This window comes from Crassostrea angulata, chromosome 5 (assembly GCF_025612915.1).
Source record: "Crassostrea angulata isolate pt1a10 chromosome 5, ASM2561291v2, whole genome shotgun sequence".
NCBI lineage: Eukaryota > Metazoa > Mollusca > Bivalvia > Ostreida > Ostreidae > Magallana > Magallana angulata.
Window position 1 is genome coordinate 21106092 of NC_069115.1, and position 20940 is coordinate 21127031.

General features: G+C 33.9%; 1 protein-coding gene across 2 annotated transcripts; it reads left to right on the forward strand.

The window, feature by feature from the left end:
* The first annotated feature begins 99 nt into the window (after positions 1 to 99).
* On the forward strand, positions 100 to 19382 carry LOC128184147 (glutamate [NMDA] receptor subunit 1-like). 2 transcript variants are annotated; one of them, XM_052853497.1, is made up of 18 exons: positions 100 to 341; positions 1953 to 2352; positions 2849 to 3019; positions 3573 to 3673; positions 4364 to 4476; positions 5289 to 5469; positions 6436 to 6592; positions 7490 to 7588; positions 8064 to 8175; positions 8795 to 8919; positions 9361 to 9525; positions 9891 to 10125; positions 10264 to 10412; positions 10987 to 11144; positions 11731 to 11903; positions 12195 to 12299; positions 12695 to 12840; positions 17504 to 19382. In XM_052853497.1, exons 2-18 carry the CDS (start codon positions 1972 to 1974, stop codon positions 17813 to 17815), a joined length of 2883 nt encoding a protein of 960 aa, XP_052709457.1. In that variant the 5' UTR covers positions 100 to 341; positions 1953 to 1971; the 3' UTR covers positions 17816 to 19382. The 2 variants fall into 2 exon arrangements, with proteins under 2 accessions (XP_052709457.1, XP_052709458.1); XM_052853498.1 differs by lacking the exon at positions 17504 to 19382 and adding an exon at positions 14892 to 15884.
* Positions 19383 to 20940: the final 1558 nt, after the last annotated feature.

A 20940-nucleotide genomic window follows, 5' to 3' on the forward strand; every position in this document is an offset into this window, starting at 1 on the left:
TGGTGACATCAAAATTGATTATTGCCGAAGAAACTATCAGTTTAGGAACAACTTAACAAGTATTCTTTCGGATATTCTCTGGGGTCTCCTTAAAGACACGTGAATGGAGATAGCCAATGAGCGTTCACATAATGGTGATGAAGATGGAATAATTATCGTTGGAGAAAGATGGGCTTGAAAGACCAGATTGCATCTCTCAGATAATTAGACCGATACCTTTATAGTGCATTTTGTTTTGACTTTCTTTATCGGATGCATTTCGTTGATTTAACAACCTGAAATTGTGAAAGGAACCATTCCACCTGATAGACATTTGTATCTGAATCCAAAAATCGTTATTCGTAAGTTGATACACACAAAATGCAAATTTGCTCAAGATATACAATGAATGATGTTTTCCGTCACATTTATCTTAATGATTGTATTGAATTTACACGTCTTTTGATAATCATGACTGAAATAGTATTGAAAGCAAGTATAGATATTTAAATTTCCGTATTAATTCTATAACCTCCCCTTGTCATTTTTTTGCAATTCGCCCACCCTTTTCTTGCATAGAACGTTAACATAAGAATTTTAGCTAAATGTATTAAATTGTATTTGTCACAGAAGCTAAAGTATTTTACCTTAGAACAAGGAGTAACATCAAATATAATTAATATTTCATATTAAAATTAGATTCTGAATCTGGATTTGGAACATTTAATCTTCATTACATTGAATAACATCTATAAAAGGGAAGGAAAATTTTGCAGTGGCTGGACTGGGAACTGAACCCTGTACATCTTTGTTCCTGGTCAAGTGTTTTACCACCGTGCTATCATGGTTGATACGGTGCCTGGGAAGGACAAACAACTGGTTGGGCCAATGGCCCCATGCTTCATAAAATGATGGGGCCATTTTGAAATTTATGGGGCCGAGAAAAAATACAATGGGGTGGGCCATTTTTTAAATTAACTGTCATACATAACTGGAAATATTATCAGATTACGATAATACAGTCATCACATGCATCTTTGACAATAAAATTTATGTAATTAAATCCAAAATAAAAACGTGTTTGGATGTTTGTCACTGGACAGAGATAAATAAATATGCTTTTTTCAAAGAATTCCTCTTTTTTTTGAAAAACATCACTATAATCAAGGTTTTCTTCTTTGTTTAACCGAACTTTAAGAAGCCAATCAGATATTTTGGGTACCAAAGAATTTCTCTGCTTGGTTAAGAATACAGTTTTGCTGGAAAAACACTCGTTCACAACTTGCAGTGTGAAGGGCAAAGTGAGTGCATCTGTGCAAGCTGCCTAATAAACACAAACCGAAGGGAACTGCATAGATATCAATGTTTTATGTCCGTGGGGAAGTGAAATCTTATGTTAGATTTCATTGCTGGTGGCATCTCTACAATCAAATGGCGTTTCGATCATTCCATTGATGATTACCGAAAACACTGACTACGATAAAATCACAAACTATGAAATAATGCGTTTTGCGCATTTTACGATATGATTTCGTGGCGCGCCGCTTGGCGCAGCACACCATGTGTGCATTGCGCCATTATTCGGTGGTATGCGCATATGGCGCGTGGCGCGGCCCCTTCCCAGGCCCTGTTGATATCCATGATACATATCCGGTACATAAAGCCCAAGCATGAAAAGTCATCCCTCCTTAACATTTTGGTATATGTGTGTAATAAAAGATGAGAATTGACCACAACTAAGACTCAAACTCGGGACCCTTCAGTTTAAAAACCAACGTTGTACCAAATGAACTAAAGGGTAAAACCACCTGCAGCTAGCGCTAAAATTAGGATTGTGGCAATACTGAGCCTATTTAATACATGTACCTATTACACATATAAATTGATAAAAACTTGATTTACATATCAATAAACTTACACGAATTAATGTTAGCTATTTGTAATGTTCAAACTTCTTTGTTTAACATACCTAGGTATACAATTTTCCTTAAAATGACGTGGAAGATGGAGAACCTGCTAATTGCCATAAGTCTCATTGTGGTGACATCTTCAGCCAAACAGACATTCAAAATAGCAGGCATTGTGAGTACAGATCAAATGGGCAGGGCGCTGGAAGACGCTGTGAGGATAGCCAATCAAGACATGCCATCAAATCTTCAACTTCAGGCCCTATACATCAAGATGGACGCAAACCCAATCCGGTCTGCTTTGAACTTGTGCAGTGATGTGATTTCTAAAGGCATTCATACGGTGATCGTTAGTAAGCCCGAGAACTCTGACATCAGTCCCCCGATTTCTGTGTCCTATACTTGCGGCTTCTACTCCATCCCTGTCATTGGAATATCAGCGAGAGACAGTTCATTCTCAGATATGGTAAGAAATGCTGTACATGTAATTCAAGCATTAATTAGTTTGGAAAAAAAATGCCATTAGTAAGCTATGAGATTTATAGCCAAAATATAGATTAAGTGCATTTAGTTCTTTTTGTAAATGATTAAGTCCTAGATAATGCATGTAGGGACACCAAAAAAAAAATGGTATGTGAATTTAAAAGCAATGCCTGTAATACTTTTTCCATTTTGTCAGTAAAATGCCAGGGAAAATAAATCGATGTCACATATATAAATATATATTCATGTAAAAGCATATCTATTTAATATAAACTTAAGGTATAATCTGTACTTCAAATCAACTTTCTCTGACTTTAGAAGCAATTGTTGTATTGGCACTTACTCCGAAGTTACTTGAAAGTGATAACTAAAATCAAGTAGAATTTGAGAACTATTTAAGCAAGCATGAAGCATTATGAGAGGGAACTTCGCAAAAAGGCCTTGCTGTACATTTAACCATTGTTTTACATGTTTTACAGACAGTCCACAAGACATTTCTGCGTACCGTGCCCCCCTACTTTCACCAGGCAGACGTTTGGCTGAAGATGCTGGAGTATTTTGATTGGAATCAAGTTGTCTTCATCCACAGCATGGACACAGAAGGACGAATGATTCTGAATAGATTCCAGTCAAAGGCCGAGGAAATTATGGTAATAGTACATGTACATCCTCTCTTAGAGATGGACATGTACTATTACCATAATTTCCGAAATTTCAGGACTTATCATAAGGGATATATCACTGCACAATAAAAACATCAAGTTATATATATAACATGCCATATATTCACAAGAATATATATGTACTTCAGTTCTATTATTTTTTTAAGTGATAACACCCTAGTTCACAGTTCCAGTGCCAAAAAAAATATATATTCTTTTTTTTGTTCAGACTTATTTTTCTTAATTTTAAGTATGCTTCCAAAATAAAAACAATTTAATTGAAATCTTTAATCATTTTGAATCATATGAAGCTTGTTTATTTGAAGTAAATTTAAACTGCATTGAATATATCCCTCATTAGAAATAAACACCAAAACTGTCATTGGTTGAGCTTCTTTTAGATTATGCAGCAACACAAATGATTAAGTACACAGATTTTAAATTATGAAATGCAATACTGGCAAATTTTCTGCAAGTTATGCCACTGACTTTGCAGTGAAACTGATGCTATGTACATGTATAAATATGTGATTGTTGACAGATTGAGAAGGTTATAAAGTATCCGTCTGGCTCCAAAGACTATCAGCCGTACTTACAACAGCTAGACAGTCTGCAGTCCAGAGTGGTACTCTTATCTGCTACGTAAGTCAAAGTCATGATCTTGTTTGTTGTCTGCCATGTAAGTCATAATCTGATTGGTTGTCTGCTACATAAGTCATAATCTGATTGGTTGTCTACCACACAAATCATGATCTGATTGGTTGTCTACCACTTCATTCATAGTCATGAATTAAGATGTGGTTGTCTGCTGCATAAGTCAAAGTCATGATCTGATTGGTTGTCTGCCACACAAATAATTATCTGATTGGTTGTCTAGCCATGAATTAAGTGTAATAAGATCTGATTGGATGTCTGCTGCATAAGTCAAAGTCATGATCTGATTGGTTGTCTGCCAGACAAATAATTATCTGATTGGTTGTCTGCCACATGGTTAAAGTCATGATCTGATTGGCCCTCCAACATGTACAATCTGTTTGGTTTGCTGCCTAATTAGACACACCAAATTCATCATCCCACACATAAAACTATAGGGAATATGTAGTTTCAAAATCTATCATCATCCAAAAATTACTGCTTTAAATGTGTGGTATAAATAAATTTGCAAAATGATGTTTCGGCTAATATTTTCTCTGTAGACCTACCTACTTTGCAACACTCGAAAAATTCTAAATTTACAGTACTGATATACTTGTATCTTAGTAGTACTCTAAACATTAATTGAATAAGTGAAAATAATCTAGATGTAAATGTATATTTTTTCTTACTTAAAAGAGAAGAGGATGCTGACCAGATTTTCCGAGATGCGGAGGCTCTGAATTTGACCGGGGAGGGGTATGCCTGGATTGTCAGCGAGCAGGCGCTGACCTCTGCTTCTGTTCCAGAGGGTAAGGACCTCTACTTCAGACTGAGCATTCACACACACTACTTTACTTATAATACGGTCCCAATTTATTTCTGGTAGATTTTTTCTTTTTAACAAGATTTGTGAAAATTTGTCACTGAGGAAACAGTATAGGAAGATGATCATGTGGTTAATTCTATTGACAAAGCCATATTTCCCAATAAAAAATTACTACTCCTATGCAGGTCATTTTGTTGCAAGAAAATTGAAAGTTTTCCCCCAGCCCAAAATATACAGTCAAACTTCGTTATGTCGAAGTTCATGGGACTGTTAAAAAGGTCGAGATATCCGAGTATTCAAGATATCGAGGGTAAACTACTTAAAAAATAAGTGGTTGAGACTTACAAATCACTTTGAGATATTCATTGTATTCGAGATATCAGTGTTCGAGATATCGAAGTTCAACTGTATTTGCTCGCAGAACTTTATTGTTACTAAGCATAAATTCACAAAACAGTCACTCAGAGCAGTACTCTTTTAATCATCCAAATTACATATTATAAAAAGTTTCTGACTAAAGTCTAGTATTTATTTTTATGGCTTTTGACATTGTGTTTCTTATACCATATATCAGGAAATTTTTGCGATGGTCTAATTTTTGCCATTTTCGCAAATTTTGTGACACGCAAAAAAAACCCCAGATACAAGTATATAGTATGATTTTAATACGTTTTTAAAAAATCGGTTTGAAAACTTTATATCCATGAAATAAATTAACACTTTAATGAAGTGTTCAATTTAAGAACCAAAAACTTTGAGTCAATCGTATATGCTGTAGATTGCTCCTTGTTCTAGGTACCTTGGGTTTGAAGTTACTGCACGGAACCAGCGAGAGAGACCACATACAGGACTGCGTTAGTCTGATCAAGCAGACGGTCAAACAGTTGTTTAATGGGACACTGACACAGATCACCGATACCCCCACCAGCTGTAAAAACTCCTCCTCCTCATGGCAGGCAGGGAACAGCATTCTACAGTGAGTGTCTTTAGGGGGGGGGGGTGGATGGGATGGGGGGGGAGGGGGGGGGGGACGAGGGGAAGCAAAGCAAATCATGATTGCAAGTTAAGAACTGAGTCAAGAAAAATATTTAATATCTCAGGCCAAAATTTAAATGGGAGAGGAAACAGGGTTTTTTTTTATCTGGCTAGAATTAAAATTGAGAAAAACCATTTTTTTTTTTATTTAATTTGAAATTGCAAAATTGAAATTTTTCTCCTGAATGTGGCAGTAAAATTTGTCAATTTCTGGTAATATTTCTTTTGAATACTATTAGGCAAATGCTGTTTTTATTGCATTTTTCTGTGATTTCTGAAGTCTGTCAAGTGTATAGTGGGGATTCAGAAATCACAGTATTAATAGAATAAATTCGGACACTTATAAATCTTTTATGAATTTTTTAACGAAACTGAGTTCTACAATGCTATTTAATGTTCTTACATTTGTGATTCATTAGATTGCTACAATAGTCCAAACAAATTGGTTTTGAATAAGGGCATCGATAATTCGATCAATTTGGTTATGAATAAAGGTGTCCCAAATAAACAGGGCTACACTGTACACTATACAATATGATTGTGTAGTTTGTACTAACATGACAAATGTATACTGTGGTTTCATTAATATTCAAGGGTATCAATATTCGTGGATAAAGAGAAAATCACAGTTTCAAGGATATGTAAATTCGTGGTCAATGACCCCATCAATACAAAATGTTAATAGAAATTGCATTTCAATGAACATTTAATTTCGTGGATAAACTTACAAACGAAATCAACGAAAATTGGTATTCAACGAATAACCACAGTTATCATGTATTTTAATCATCCAGTGTGGTCAAAGGGAAGTAACTCTTGCTAAGATTTCATTCATTAAAATTAAACTACCTATTGCATTGTCTGTACAAATGTATTTTTCATCATCTGATAATTGCTACACTTTCAGGGCTTTACTGGCCGCTAAGCTAGAGAACGGTAATACTGGAAAGGTAGCATTCGATTCTGACGGGGACCGCCTTAATCCTGATTACTACATCCAGAATGTAAAAATCGAAAACGGTCAAAAGAAGTTGGAAGACATTGGATACTATGTCGACCCCAAGGTTTGTTGTAGCCCAGTCAAAGTGCGTACAGGGTTTGTGTTTCTATCATTTGGCATTGGGTACTGTAGATTCCTAATTAAACGCATCGAATGTTCAGCATTAGGTATTGTTGATTCCTAATCAAATGCATGGAATGTTCAGAACTAGGGTACTCTAGATTCCTAATTAAATGCGTGGAATATTCAGCATTAGGTTCTGTAGATTCCTTATTAATTGCAAGGAATATTCAGGTATAATTGCAAGAAGCAGCCGATGTGGATTTTAAAATCTCGATCGATTCATTTTTTTAAAGTTATTTTTCAGACAGATGTTAACTAACTGAAACTATTATAGAAAGATGTTTGCAATTTTTTATTTGTGTGGTTTGATGCAAACAGTTGGAATGTGGAATTAAGTACTTGTATAAATAAGGAATCTACAATATACCGTGGATTCGTTAAAATCTGTGGTGCCTCCATTATAATGGATTTTCATGGGTAGCCCTCAACAATGAAATTACATTCCCATCAAGTTATGCTTATCTTTACTGACATACTTCAATATGTTTTAACAGACACAAAAAAACCCAATATTGAAAATTGTTAATACCGGTACTTGTTTTGAAAAAAAAAAATGCAGATGTTCTTAAATAACATGAAAGGAAAACCACAAAATTTTTGGTTTATTTTTGAGTAACTGTTATAGAATTAAAGGACCTTTCCTGGATACAATGATACATATTTGTTAAAACATATCTACATATCTAACTTAATATGGGTGTAGACAGAATATATCGTGGTTAGAGAAAACTTGTTTCAATATAAACTTAATTGCAATTGAGACATTTTATTTAGTGTTTTCGATGTGCGAAATGTACTGATTGTAAACCAGGATAAAGATTTGGGGTTTGTTTGACAGGTAAGCAGTAACGCCTTGGAAATAAAGGACTCCAAAATTATCTGGCCAGGTAAAAAGACAACCAAGCCAAGTGGAATCAACATATCTACAGAGCTAAAGGTGAGTATCAGAAGAATGCAGTGAGTGAGAGAAAAGGAGAGAAAGATGGAGAAAAGTTTTATATGAAGGGGGAGAGGAAGAAAAGCTTATATATGTATAGTCATGTCAGCACCTCTACAGTGCTTAACGTAACTATCAACACTATCAAAGACATATGGGGGCAGAGAGAGAGAGAGAGAGAGAGAGAGAGGAGAGAGAGAGAAAGAGAGAGAGGAGAGAGAGAGAAAGAGAAACATCGCTAGAACCACGTTAAACTGCTTTATAAAAAAACCTGTGGGTTTCGACAGTGAGAGAGAGAGAGAGAGTCAGAGAGAATGAATATGTGTTCAACACTTAAATGCATTAATATTTTTAAAAAAATAATTCATTATGATTTATATGCACAAAATTGTTTTTTCTTCCTTGAAATACATAAATGTATTGTTTAAGTGTGTGACTATTGGTATCCATTACTGAATGTTCATTTCTTTAACAGGTTGTCACATTGGAGTCGGTCCCCTTTGTCTACACAAGAAAAATGACAGGGAGTGACTCATGCAACTGGGACAAGAACGAGAGGTTATGTCCCTTGGTTAATGAAACCACAGGTCTGACATAGTTATTGCATTTTCTGTAGTATATATACAGTGAGTAGTTTGGTAACTTATTATTATCTATTGTCCAGGCATTATATCTTCATGTCAAAGGAGTCAGGTGCATGTAGTAAGCCGTTGATACAAATATGTTTATTCTTACCTATTTCAATTAACAGAAACTAGAAAATAGTGGAGTAATATTTAATTTTTTTTTTTATTTTATTTTAATTTTTGAAATGTATCTATTAAATTTGCAGCAGTGTAAGACATGTACATAAAATCAGGCTTTATACTTTCAAACTAGAAATATTTGACTGTTGAATTTTACAATCTTTATCATCATACTCTCTAAATCACTTAATTATGGCAATATACATGTATCTATATTTATTCCCTGATTGTACCTTAACACAAGAACAAAAACCTTTTGCTGTGAAATGTCACATGCACAGGAGGTGACTCTGACTGTAAAGTGTCACAGTATGGTATTGAGCTTTGAAATGTTGGTATAAGTGTTACATTATGACCACTACATGTAGCTGCAGAATGTTGTAGATACATGTACAAGAGAGGATTCTTGCTGTGTAGTCTTACAATATGATCATTAGCTGTGGAATGTTCATTGCTGTAGGTATAAGAGAAGACTATTGCTGTTGGGGCTACTGTATAGACATGCTGATACAGATCGCAGACATGGTCAACTTCACCTACTCCATCCACCTGGGCTCAAGCGGGGAATTTGGATCCTATAAAAAGGTCAGGTTATTCTGAAATATGGTTCCATCATATTTTAAAACATTTTGACCCAACTTATCACCTCATTGAACCCAGGGCTCATTTATGGTTACTTGGAGTAACTATCTGATATGACAAATTTTTTTTTTAATTGGATCTACCTACCAGTGAGTGAATTAATCACAGTGGCACTGATAAAATTAACCTCTATAAGGTACATGTACATAATATAAATCTAATTCATTTTATAATTTAAATAAAATGTGATTGCCAGAATGAATAAACCTATTTTTTTTTGCTGTCTGTTCATCCATGTCTGTTTGTCTGTTCATTGAAATAGGTCTGAGCACCCCACTACCACATTGAAATAGGTCTGAGCAGCTTTGCTTGAAATTATCATTAGAAGGAGAAAGTTAAATTTAGAACAAAATTTGATGAACAAGCTTATCACTCTTATTCAAGGTCAACAAGACGAGTGAGAAGAAGTGGAACGGAGTCATTGCGGAGCTGATCAACAAAGAGGCTGACATGATCGTGGCCCCCCTGACAATTAATCCAGAGAGGGCCGGCCACATCGACTTCTCCAAACCGTTCAAATACCAGGGCCTGACCATCCTAGTCAAAAAGGTTTGTTACAAGCTGAAAATTTGGTCAGCAAGTCTGGAATTTGATACTGCTTAATATGTTGAGTTGTTATGACAGCCAAATACATGAATATGAGGACAAGATTTATAATGCGTATATGAGATATACACAGTCTGACATGTTTATCTATTTGCCAACTTTCATTTGAAGCAACATGAATGATCATTATATTTAATAATTGTTTTGAACAGTTTGATTTCCATGCAAACATTGAGAACAATTCACAGTTCATGGTCTTTGGACTTCTGCAACAGAAAACCCCTCTCAAAGCCCTTAAATAGCATGCCCAGATAATTTTAATCCTAAAAATGAACATTTTTGTATTATTCACTATCTCTCTCCTGCAGACCGCCACTGAGTCCAAACTGGACTCCTTCCTTCAGCCGTTTGAGGACACGCTGTGGATCCTGGTGGCGCTCTCTGTCCATGTGGTGGCCCTGGTCCTCTACCTTCTGGACCGCTTCAGCCCCTTCGGCCGCTTCAAGCTGGCCAAGAACAATGACACTGAGGAGGACGCCCTCAACCTGTCCAGTGCTATGTGGTTCGCCTGGGGGGTCCTGCTCAACAGCGGCATTGGTGAAGGTGGGGGGAAAGTTTTAGCGTTGAGCTGGAAAAATTATATCTTTTCCTTGTATCTTTGATTGTCTTATTGGTGTCGATAATAAATATTGTAACATTGTTTCTAAGTTTATTGAAAGCCCTGTTTTGACGTGTTGGCAGGCACCCCCCGGAGTTTCAGTGCCCGGGTCCTGGGGATGGTGTGGGCGGGGTTCGCGATGATCATCGTGGCGTCCTACACAGCTAACCTGGCCGCCTTCCTAGTGTTGGACAGACCCGAGGCCTCCATCACAGGAATAGATGATGCCAGAGTAAGTTCACAATACATGTACATGTACTTCTATCTCAGAGAAGTAACTAATTTAAGTTGCCTGTTTATTTTTCTTTGAATAATTAAAAGTACTTGTTGTACTGTGGTTTCATTATAAATTGTTGAACATCAGCTTTTTGGACAAAAGTTCTTAAATTTATCTATTTCTTAAAGTTTTGAATTTTATTACAAGGCCGTATTATTTTGATAAAAACAGTGCCCAATGAATATACATGAAAACTAAAGAAGTAGAAATATTTGTTGAGGAGTTAATTTCGTTAATTTGGTTGACAGTATAAATCAACGAAATTAAATCCAAGACAAATTTAAATCAACGAAATTAAATCCAAGACAAATTTAAATCAACGAAATTAAATCCAAGACAAATTCTTAACTCAAGTATTCATAAATACAGAGTTGATACATGATACATTTTAAAGACAACAATATGATGAAATTAAATGCCAACGAAATTCTATTTGTTTTATAAACCACGAAATTTTAACCCAATGAAAATACATGTAATATGATCTTCCACAGTAATAATATAAAAATGTTTTTCTTTTTCTTAATAGCTGAGAAATCCCAATGAAGACTTCAAGTATGCCACGGTCAGGAACAGCGCGGTGGAGATGTACTTCAAGCGGCAGGTGGAGCTGTCCACCATGTACCGACAGATGGAGCCACGCAATTACAAGACGGCGGAGGAGGCCATTCAAGACATTGTCAATGCGTACGTTCCCCGTGTTATGTATACTATGGAAAAGATGTTCACTTAAAATCATAGTTTTCAACTTTGATGTTTTTAATATAAAGTAAAACATCTATTACTGTAACTCAGTGGTTTTCTCAATTAATTAATGCTGTAAGTGCTAGAGTATTTGGTTCAACAACTAATATAATTTAGTATTACTGTGGAATCATTAGATTTCGTGGTGGCTCAATTTTTGAGGAATTCGTGGGTACCTCTCATCCACGAATTAACATTCCCCACGAATTAATAAATTAGGCTATAAAGTCATATTTCTCTTGTATGTATACAAAAATACATGAAATTACGTCCCCACAAACCTGTAAAATTTAAGCAATCCACGAAAATTGGCCCCCATGAATTTTAATGATTCCACAGTATTCAAGCTGACATATTTTGAAAAAAAATTGCTGAACATTACTTTATTACATTTTATTAAAAGGCTGTAAATCATCATATGGTGGCTTTTTATATCGCCCATGGCTGGTTAAAAACTGAGCTGTTAGGATTACAGATAATTAGATAATTTAAGTGAGCGAGTATTCATTTTATTTTCATGTAATTACAGGAATCTACAAGCCTTTATCTGGGACTCCTCGCGACTTGAGTACGAGGCGGGACAGAACTGTGACCTGATTACCGTGGGCGACCTGTTTGGGCGGTCAGGTCTAGGGGTAGGGCTACAGAAGAAGAGTCCCTGGACGTCCAAAATTTCCATGGCTATTCTAAAGCTTCATGAAAGTTAGCATTTTAAGATCAGTCAGCGTTTGCAGTTATTGTGAGAAAAGAAGGGAGGAGATTAAGATTACTAGAGGGACAGTTGAGCTCATTAATCTGAACACTTTTTTCTTAACCAAGTTGTGCATGTATTGTCTGAATAGTAAAATGATGAATCATTTGAATCTCACTAGCATCCAGATATCTCAAGCCCTGCCTATATACATGTATATCAGTCTTTCAAGTTTTTTTTAGGTCATTATTTTTACACGTGAAAGACTTAAGCTTTGCTTAAATAAATTGCTTTTTATTTAGAGGGCAATATGGAGGATTTAGACAACAAATGGATTTTGGAAGGTAGAAACGACTGTCCTGAAAAAGACACCACACCAGCCACCCTGGGGCTCACCAACATGGCCAGTACGTTATAACATTAAAGTATAGACTTACTTACTGGGTAGTTATCTGTGTTTTCGACAAATTGATCACTCATAGCACTTGATAAAAGTAATAATGATGAAGCAAGACAGTCACTGTAGTTTTATTTATATAGCTTAATAATTTTGTTTTGATTTACTTGTTCTTTTACTCTTATGGTTTTAAATTTCTTATAGGAAATTGATAGATGTGGTTGAAAAGAAAATTAAAAGAAAAAATTTACAATTAATGAATTATACAATTAAAGTTGCATATACCCCTATTTCTTTTGTTTAAACATATAAATAGGTCTGAGAGTAAAAAAAGAAGTGCTACTTAGTAGATACAAATGAATCGTGTTTATTGGTCATTGAAACAATGTATTTCTGTTTTTGTAGGTGTGTTTCTGATGGTTGCGGGAGGCATTATCGCCGGGATCATTCTGATCGTGATTGAGATCGCATACAAACGACACCGAGGCTTGAAGGACAAGGAGCTGGAGTTGGCCAGGAATGCAGCCGACCGATGGAGGGGGAACATTGAGGTAGGTCACCGTCAGAGGCCACAAAGCATGAACATGTTCTGTATACACTCGTCTGTTTATTGGGGGAGGAGGGGAGGGGGATTACTCAGGAGTTGCAAATTTTGTATAAAATAAAAGAAATCTGTATTAAACTATTAAACTGATAAATAAATTTCGGTGGATGTCATATATTTTGATTTTAAAAGTTTTTTTGAAGACTGTTTACAATATAGCTGATATAATCTTTGCATCTTTTTTTTTTAATTCGTGTACAAAAATGATGGTAAAATAGTAAAAAAAAATAAAGCATGTACATAGTTACATGTAATTGCGTTGAATGAATTGAATTTCGACTAAGGAAAAGACTGATTTTATTCCAAAATTGTACAATTATACCTAATTATATAACATTCCTTCTCAAAGAAAAATACTTCTGAAAATTTATATTTATTGCTCTGTTTATGGCTTTTGGCTTTTTGGTGAATGAAAATATGAAACTTAAACCATTTACTTTGCCATCACTTTTTAATTATTAATGAGAGATAATTATAAACTCTTTTAATGTGTATCATACTGGTTAGTATGAAGAGCTATTTCAATATTTTTTCTATAAAGTACATTAGCAAAAACACAGTAGAATATTGTTTGACCAACAACATTTAGTATTAAAGGAAATGCAATTGTACAAGGTACATATAGGGCTGCATATGCATTTAAGCCATGTATTACATGTAGATGAGAATACACACATACTTGTATATACATGTATCAAGTTATGTCAGCTCCATTTTTATGTACACTGAAAACTGCATGCTGCTGCATCAAAAATACTAACTGATGAAATCCTTCCAGTAAATTTTCTCTGCATGAGAAAGTATTTTAGATTAACAATATCACAGTGATTTTAATTTCATTAACTAGGTGATTCACTATTTGTTTAAATGGTTTGCAATGTCCACCATTTTACAACTAATCAATTGTTAATGTTCACAATATATTAAATTATGTGAATAAAATTTAGTTTGCAATAATTAGTAATGTAGATTCATATATCATTATTGTAGATTCATATATCATTATTGGTGTTTTAATCTGTATCTTAGATGGGTTTTTTTGTATTTGCATTAAATGTATCCCTCATTAAGATAAAAAATGAATACATTTTGACCGGAATGGTCATTTGACTGGTAAAGGTCAAGGTCATTTATCAATATCAGGATCAAAATAATCAACGACTTGCACATTTAACATCCGATTGATTCATTACTATCAATTGTGGTCAGCTAGATTGGTGCATTGTTTATATAACGTTCAGTTTGATTTGTATTGATTTTCCCCCTTAAATTGTTATGTACATGCATGCAACATATTAAAAAAATAATAACGTGAGTTTTTAACACATATAGTATACATATACGTCTATGTGAAAATTGGGGCCTAGCGCTGTTAATTAACAGTTTCATTAACAACTGAGTGATTGGATATTAGACATAACTGGGGTATATGCAAGCTGTTTTCAGTTATTAAAACTCACTCAAACCTTATACATAATGAGGAATAATTACTATACATAGTCATGCACAATGTATGTGCAAAAACTTGAATTAGTAAAACAAGAACTTTCTAACCCTGATTGGTGTGTGCATATGAAATCTAGAGCTTGTAACACATTGACATGTCGATCGAGTGTGCTTCCAAAACATGACAGGTGTGTGCTAGTAATAAGAAGTTTGTGTGTGTGTGTGTCACACCAGCATGGACTGTGATGCTTGGATTGTTTGGATTGCGGCTTACCCTCGCATGGATTTTGTGGATTGAAGATGAATAACACACCAACAGCAGGTACATTTTATATTTTGCTATTTATGTAATTTTTTGCATATTGTTCTGATATGATTGTTTATTTTCCTCATGATTATATAATAATTCAATGCTGACCAGTAATTACTAACATCTTTTTTTCAATGGACTTTTAAGGTTAAAAATTTGATTTTTGTGATGTATGCATTTATGGCATCATATGTTTAACAGTTGGACCCAAATAAGATTACTTGTATGTTTGTATGTTGCAGAAAAGGAAATTATTAAGAGAATCCTGGGATTACATCAAAATTCTCAAAGACAGAGAAGCAAAAGTGAAAATGGCAGAGGAAACCAAAAATTAGTAGCAGAATGCTTCTATGCTGTCATGCTGTAGTGATGCTGTTGTACTGATGCTGCAATGCTGCTGTACTGCTGATGCTGTAGTAGTCTTAGTCTGAGACAGTGCTGCTGTTGGTACACATCCAGAAAGCTCTTTTTTTCTCAGTTGGTGGCTAATCAAAATAGCAGTGTCTATTTGTGATGTACATGTAAGGAATACACATGTATTAGTCTAAATGTTGTTGATTGTAGACTAAATAGCAATATTAAAATTGTGTTTGTTAGCTGTTAAAAATTCAGCTTCTTTCAATAAAAAAGATAACTCAATGAATGTCATTTAAATAAATGTATGTGTGTAATTAAAGATGTTAGCAAGGCTATGTGTACATTGTATGTGTGTATCAATAAGGCTTTGACTCAATTACGTCAATTTTAGAATGAAATTTATAAAATATGATACATATTTATTAAATTTGATAAACTAATTTTTATCAAACGTATTAAATAAAATGTAAAGTTATATATTGGCTTAAATACAATTAGATATGTATTTCTATGCAAGAAAGAGCTACATTGTGATTATTGTGCCAGAAACTTGACAATATCTGGGAATTTTTTTTGTACATCGTTGATTCTGCATATATTTATTGCATGAAACCATGACATTTTTATGCTCTTTAATTAACTTATTTCCCTGTATATTTGAATTGAATAGTATTTTGGTTTTTTTTTTTTATTCAGGTACACCTGTATCATATTCTACGCATTATACACCATGTACATGTACAGTATGTGTATCTCTTTCAAAAAACACCCTTCCATAAGAGAGGAGACTTTTATGGATAATTTAGTAGAATTGATTTCCTCAGAATGAAAAACAATACCTTAATGAATATATATCGGTACCTTAATTAAGTACATTTAGATCTCCATTGAAGGGATTTTGCAGTAGTTTCCGGTACAATAAGCCAGCATTAATTCTTTGTTGGAATTGATCAGGTCAGGATGTGAATTGTGTCCCATGTAATGTACTCCCTAATTTATTTGTTAACATTGAAATGGTGTCAATCCAGCATTAATTCCAATTTGAAATATATCAGGTCAAGGTGTGAACTGTGTCCCATGTAATGTACTCCCTTTTTTATTTATTTGTTTACATTGTGATGGTGTTGTTCATTCCCGATTGTTGTAAATGTAAACCAATTATAATGACGTTCAATGTCAGAATAAAATTCTATGATACATAGATATCTGTATTCAGAGTTTTTCTTATGCATTGAAGAATAAGCCTAAATTAGCAATAATAAGACTATCATGAGGAGTAATGAAAGAGGGGTCCTTATGGTTGGAGTATAAATAACGGACACCAGAGGGTTCGCTGTGGTATGATTTATTTATGATTTAAAAATAAATCACCCTGTAAATATACAATTATGTATAATTATTATATTATATACATAAATATGATTCAGTTACATATGACCAATTCACAATATTAAAATTAATTTCACAGGCATACAATTTACATAAAATATACATAATATTTCAATACTATGAGAGAGTTATTCCCCTTGTAACAGCATTTTTACATATTTATATAAAACAGAGAATCTCTACATGATGCAAAGAAATCTTTTCATGCACGGATTTATCATTTAGGATCTCTATTGATCATCTAGTTACTCATTACATATTCTTCAAAAAATATTAAATTCATTAAGCATATATTTAGAACAAATAATATTAAGTACCTAGCTGATGCTATATTTTGAAAGGCCTTGTTAAGGTGTGTTTACTGTACCTGTATTGTTGATTTTTATGTGTATAGACGTGTTTGATGTGTGCTGTACATGACAACTTCTCAGTCAGAAAAAGGTGAAATCATATAAATGTGTAGGCCTAGGGTGAAGATATTACCTGACACTTTTGAAGTAGCTAGGGTTGAATGATAACAAACCGATCATAAAGCCATTGGCAAAATGAAGCACATCTGAAGCTTCTAAATCTTAGTTTACTTACAAAATCAACTGCTGTCACTGTAGTTTAAGAATATTGATTCTTATTTAAATATATCTCCTCTCTTTAGTGACACTATATATCAATTTGATAATGATATCAATTTGATAATGAGTTTAATGTAGTTTTAGGAAAAACATAGATGAAACTTTTAAAGTTGGTTTTGCAAATGAGTATTTACCAATTTGAAAAAGTATTTTTGAAGGCATTTCCTTGAATAAAAGTAGAATCCTTTGGTTTTCAACTTGAAGATAAAAAAGGATAACAATTGTGCTATTAAATTTGAAAAAAAAAATACGGAAGTTCAAATTTTCTTTGTAAGTTTTGATGTGTAATTGGCAATGGGTGATTTTTGTTTTTGTTTTCTGGGTTTTTTTTGGGAGGGGGTGCATTTTTAGAAAGATATGAACAACATGTGCAAAAGTTATTTGAAAAATATTTTCATCACTACTTAATATATATGATATAAATTGTGTTAGTACTTAATATCTTTTGAACTCACTTTGCTGTTTTTCCTCTCATTTAGAAAAGAAGAACATTAAGGCAGACGTTACAGAGACAGAGAGAAGAACAGGAAAGACTGGCACGACTGGCCACACAAAAGAAGCCTGGGGTGGAGGGCAATGGCAGTGCCCCGGGGCGAGGGCCTGTGGGGCAGGGCAATGGCTACAACCTGCCTGTCGACCACCCCCCTCCCCGCGTGGGTCACAGACTGTCTTACACAGAGGCCACAGGGGGACAGATGTACTCCCCTCCCTCCTACAGAACTGTCACCCACTCGGCCACCATCAATAACCCTGTGTACATGGACAAAAGTGCTGAGGATAACTATGTGTAGACATTATAGTCATATATGTATATGTTTAAAGTGGGCATTTTATTGTTATTGCTATTAAGCAAATGTTTGTTCACATTGTTGAATGGGCAAAATTAACATTTTAATTAGAAAGAATCCAGTATATGGGCATATTTAGTACTAGATCAGAGCATTTAATCTCTACATCTATCTGTTTGCCAGTTATTGTTTAATTTGCAAGCAATGTTGATGTCCTTGGGTATCTGGTCAATATCAACTTTTGAATAAGCAAGAAACCAGATAATGGGCAAATTTAATGTACCGGTATATACCTGACCAAGGCATTTGATCACTATATATATATCTGTTCGTTGGGTAGGTTATTGCAACTGATTGTTCATGGCAATGGGTAAAGTATACTTTTTATCTGGGCCTGTTCACTTCTGAATGGTTAAGAAACCAGATAATGCGGAAATTTGTTAAGTTTATTTGCAAGTGATTGTTCATAGCAATGGGCAAAGTTGCTCTATTGTACAGTCAAAATTATCTTAAAAATTAACAAGAAACCAAATGATAGGCAAATTTTACTGCTGAATCTGAATATTTATTGAATCTTTAGATTTATCTGCCTGTTGGACAAGTAGTTCTGCAATTAGCAAGTAATTGATCCATCCTGTCAGGGGGCTGTTGAAGTATACTTATTGTATGGGCAAACATTAACTTTAAAATGGGGAAGAAAACAGATAATGGGCAATTTTACTGCTGAACTTGAGTAGTGATGCTCTACATTCATTTGTGATTGGCAAGTTACTGTAAACTTATTGTATTTGGCGTGTACGATATCTGGCGGAAATTAGTTTTTGAACAATTTGACATAGATTTGAAAAAGCGTATTCAAGAATATGACTAATCTTATACATATATGCATGGCATTTGACGATGTACTTGATTTAGCAGAAGCCGCATTCAGCCAAAAGCTCTAAAAGAATACACAGTCAAATATAGTACACTTATAGTATTCTGTAGCTCAAGGGAAGAGGCAAGCTAGACTTGTGATGTGGGCAAAATTAGCTTTAGAATGGTCAGGTAAGGTGATACTGTAAATTTCTTATTAATCACTAGGAATGAATTTCTGCCTAAAATTGCGAGAAGTAGTCATCGCGGATTTCAAATTCTCGCCCTTTTTTCTGACAGTTTTGAGCTATATGAAATCATTACGAAAAATTGATAATCGCGAATTTGTATTCTTGTGATTTGATGCAAAACAGTAGTACGTGTGTAAAATAAGAAATTTACAGTAATTGGCAATTTATTTTAATGAACCCAACCCTGAGACAAGGAACAAATTTAGAAATTGAGCATTGGGTCACTACATTGTTTTGTCTGTAAGAGTTTAATATCTGTTTTAGAGTTAGATGGTGCTGATACCTGTTGTTTGTCTTTTGTATAATGATACTCATGATGCTATACATTAATTGGGGTTTGTTTTTAATATAGAGAGATTTAATAAGAAGTTATATAAACCTGTAAATAGATGCAGGTAAATGTATTTTCTCCATCAATATCTTATTCACTTTTTTATTGGCACCTGTTTTCAGGATCATTCATTTAAATTAACCTTGCATTCTTTCTTTTAACATATATAACTGTATGTTATACAATTTTTTGGGAGCATTGTATTCTTAATAATGATGCTGTTTACAATTAAAATAATACATATTTTTGTTTTATTTATACATGCCTATAATGATACTTTTACATTTCCAACAACTAGACACGTTTTATGTTTATTGAATAGTAAATGTAAGGGGTTGTGCAATAAAAATTATCCGTGTTTGGTATTTTAAGTGTGTTAGTATTTGTCGATATGAATGTCTAAAACTGGGACAAAGAACCATACAAAATCTTGGTCCACATAAATGAACATTTCCAAAGTAAAAAACGTGGATTGGATTGTAATATTGTTAACATTTGTCAGTTCAAAGTGCATATTATTTCTTTTTTGTTATGATCTTGTTTTTGTTATTGATGTAAAACTTTTCTTGCTTATTTTTTTATATGTACATTGCCTAAAGCTTGGAGTGGTGATTGTTAAAAAAATACTGACTGCTTTTTACATTAAAAGAAAAGGATTTTTTTTATAAATATTATGAGTTAACCATGTGTGGAGGTGCATTGTTCGAGACTTCTTATTATAATAATTATTAGAGAACAAGCAATAAAGGCAGATCTAAATCCTAATTGGCACTACCATTTTTATCTCTTTCTTTTGTATTAACAATGACAAATAGCTTTGTAAAAAACCGAAAAATGTATTTAATCATTCTTTTATTTTATGAATGGCTATTGTCCAATTAAAAATTTTAAAGAACTGTGTAAGATATGAAATTTGGCCCCCATAATTCGCCATTTTTTAAGTGTTTCTGGTACAATAAAATGTTTTATTATACTTTCATGTTAAATACTGAAATCTGATTGGTTAAGACGCGGTTGAATATCCGTTCTATTACCCTCAGTGTTAGCAACACACTTGGCAACGGGTATCGCAACGAATTGTTACATGCGCGTAAATTATGCGCGTACGGTTCGCCATAGAATTCATGTCATTCCTATATAAAAGCAGTAAAGTTTTCTTTGAAATTAAGACATTCAGTATAATAAAATAAATAGTGCCTGTTTGGGAGGGTAAGAGTTAAAATTAACACCCCTCGAAAACCATAGTCAACCTCCGCTTCGCGTCGGTTGACAATGGTTTTCTCGTGGTGTCAATTTCAATTCCTACCCTCCCAAACAGGCACTATTTATATAATGTTATATTTTAGAAGAGTTGACGTAAAATATATTTTTCTCCTATTGATTGATTTATTTGTACTCACTGGCAGTACATGTATATGACATCAGAAGTGACGCTATTTCTTTTTTTTTCAATCAAAATCAGTCAAAAATTGATATTTTTCTTATCTTTTTATGAATGGGAAATATAGAGCACATGCTTGAACAAGGAAAAATTTTTTGTCACTTATTAGCCTTGGCTAGATACATCTCTGATTAAAATATTTTGTTTGTTAAAGCATGCGCTCTGTTTTCTGAAAGAAAAACTGCTTGAAAACAAGTTGTTTTATACCAAAATTGGGCTATTTGCTATTTTTAGAAATAAATATTCTGTT

Excerpts from the sequence above, each read along its gene's own strand:
- LOC128184147 (XM_052853497.1), top strand. The coding sequence starts at position 1,972 with ATGACGTGGAAGATGGAGAACCTGCTAATTGCCATAAGTCTCATTGTG. Across the intron at positions 2,353-2,848 it reads ACAGTTCATTCTCAGATATG|ACAGTCCACAAGACATTTCT; the intron begins GTAAGAAATGCT and ends CATGTTTTACAG. Across the intron at positions 3,674-4,363 it reads GTGGTACTCTTATCTGCTAC|AGAAGAGGATGCTGACCAGA; the intron begins GTAAGTCAAAGT and ends CTTACTTAAAAG.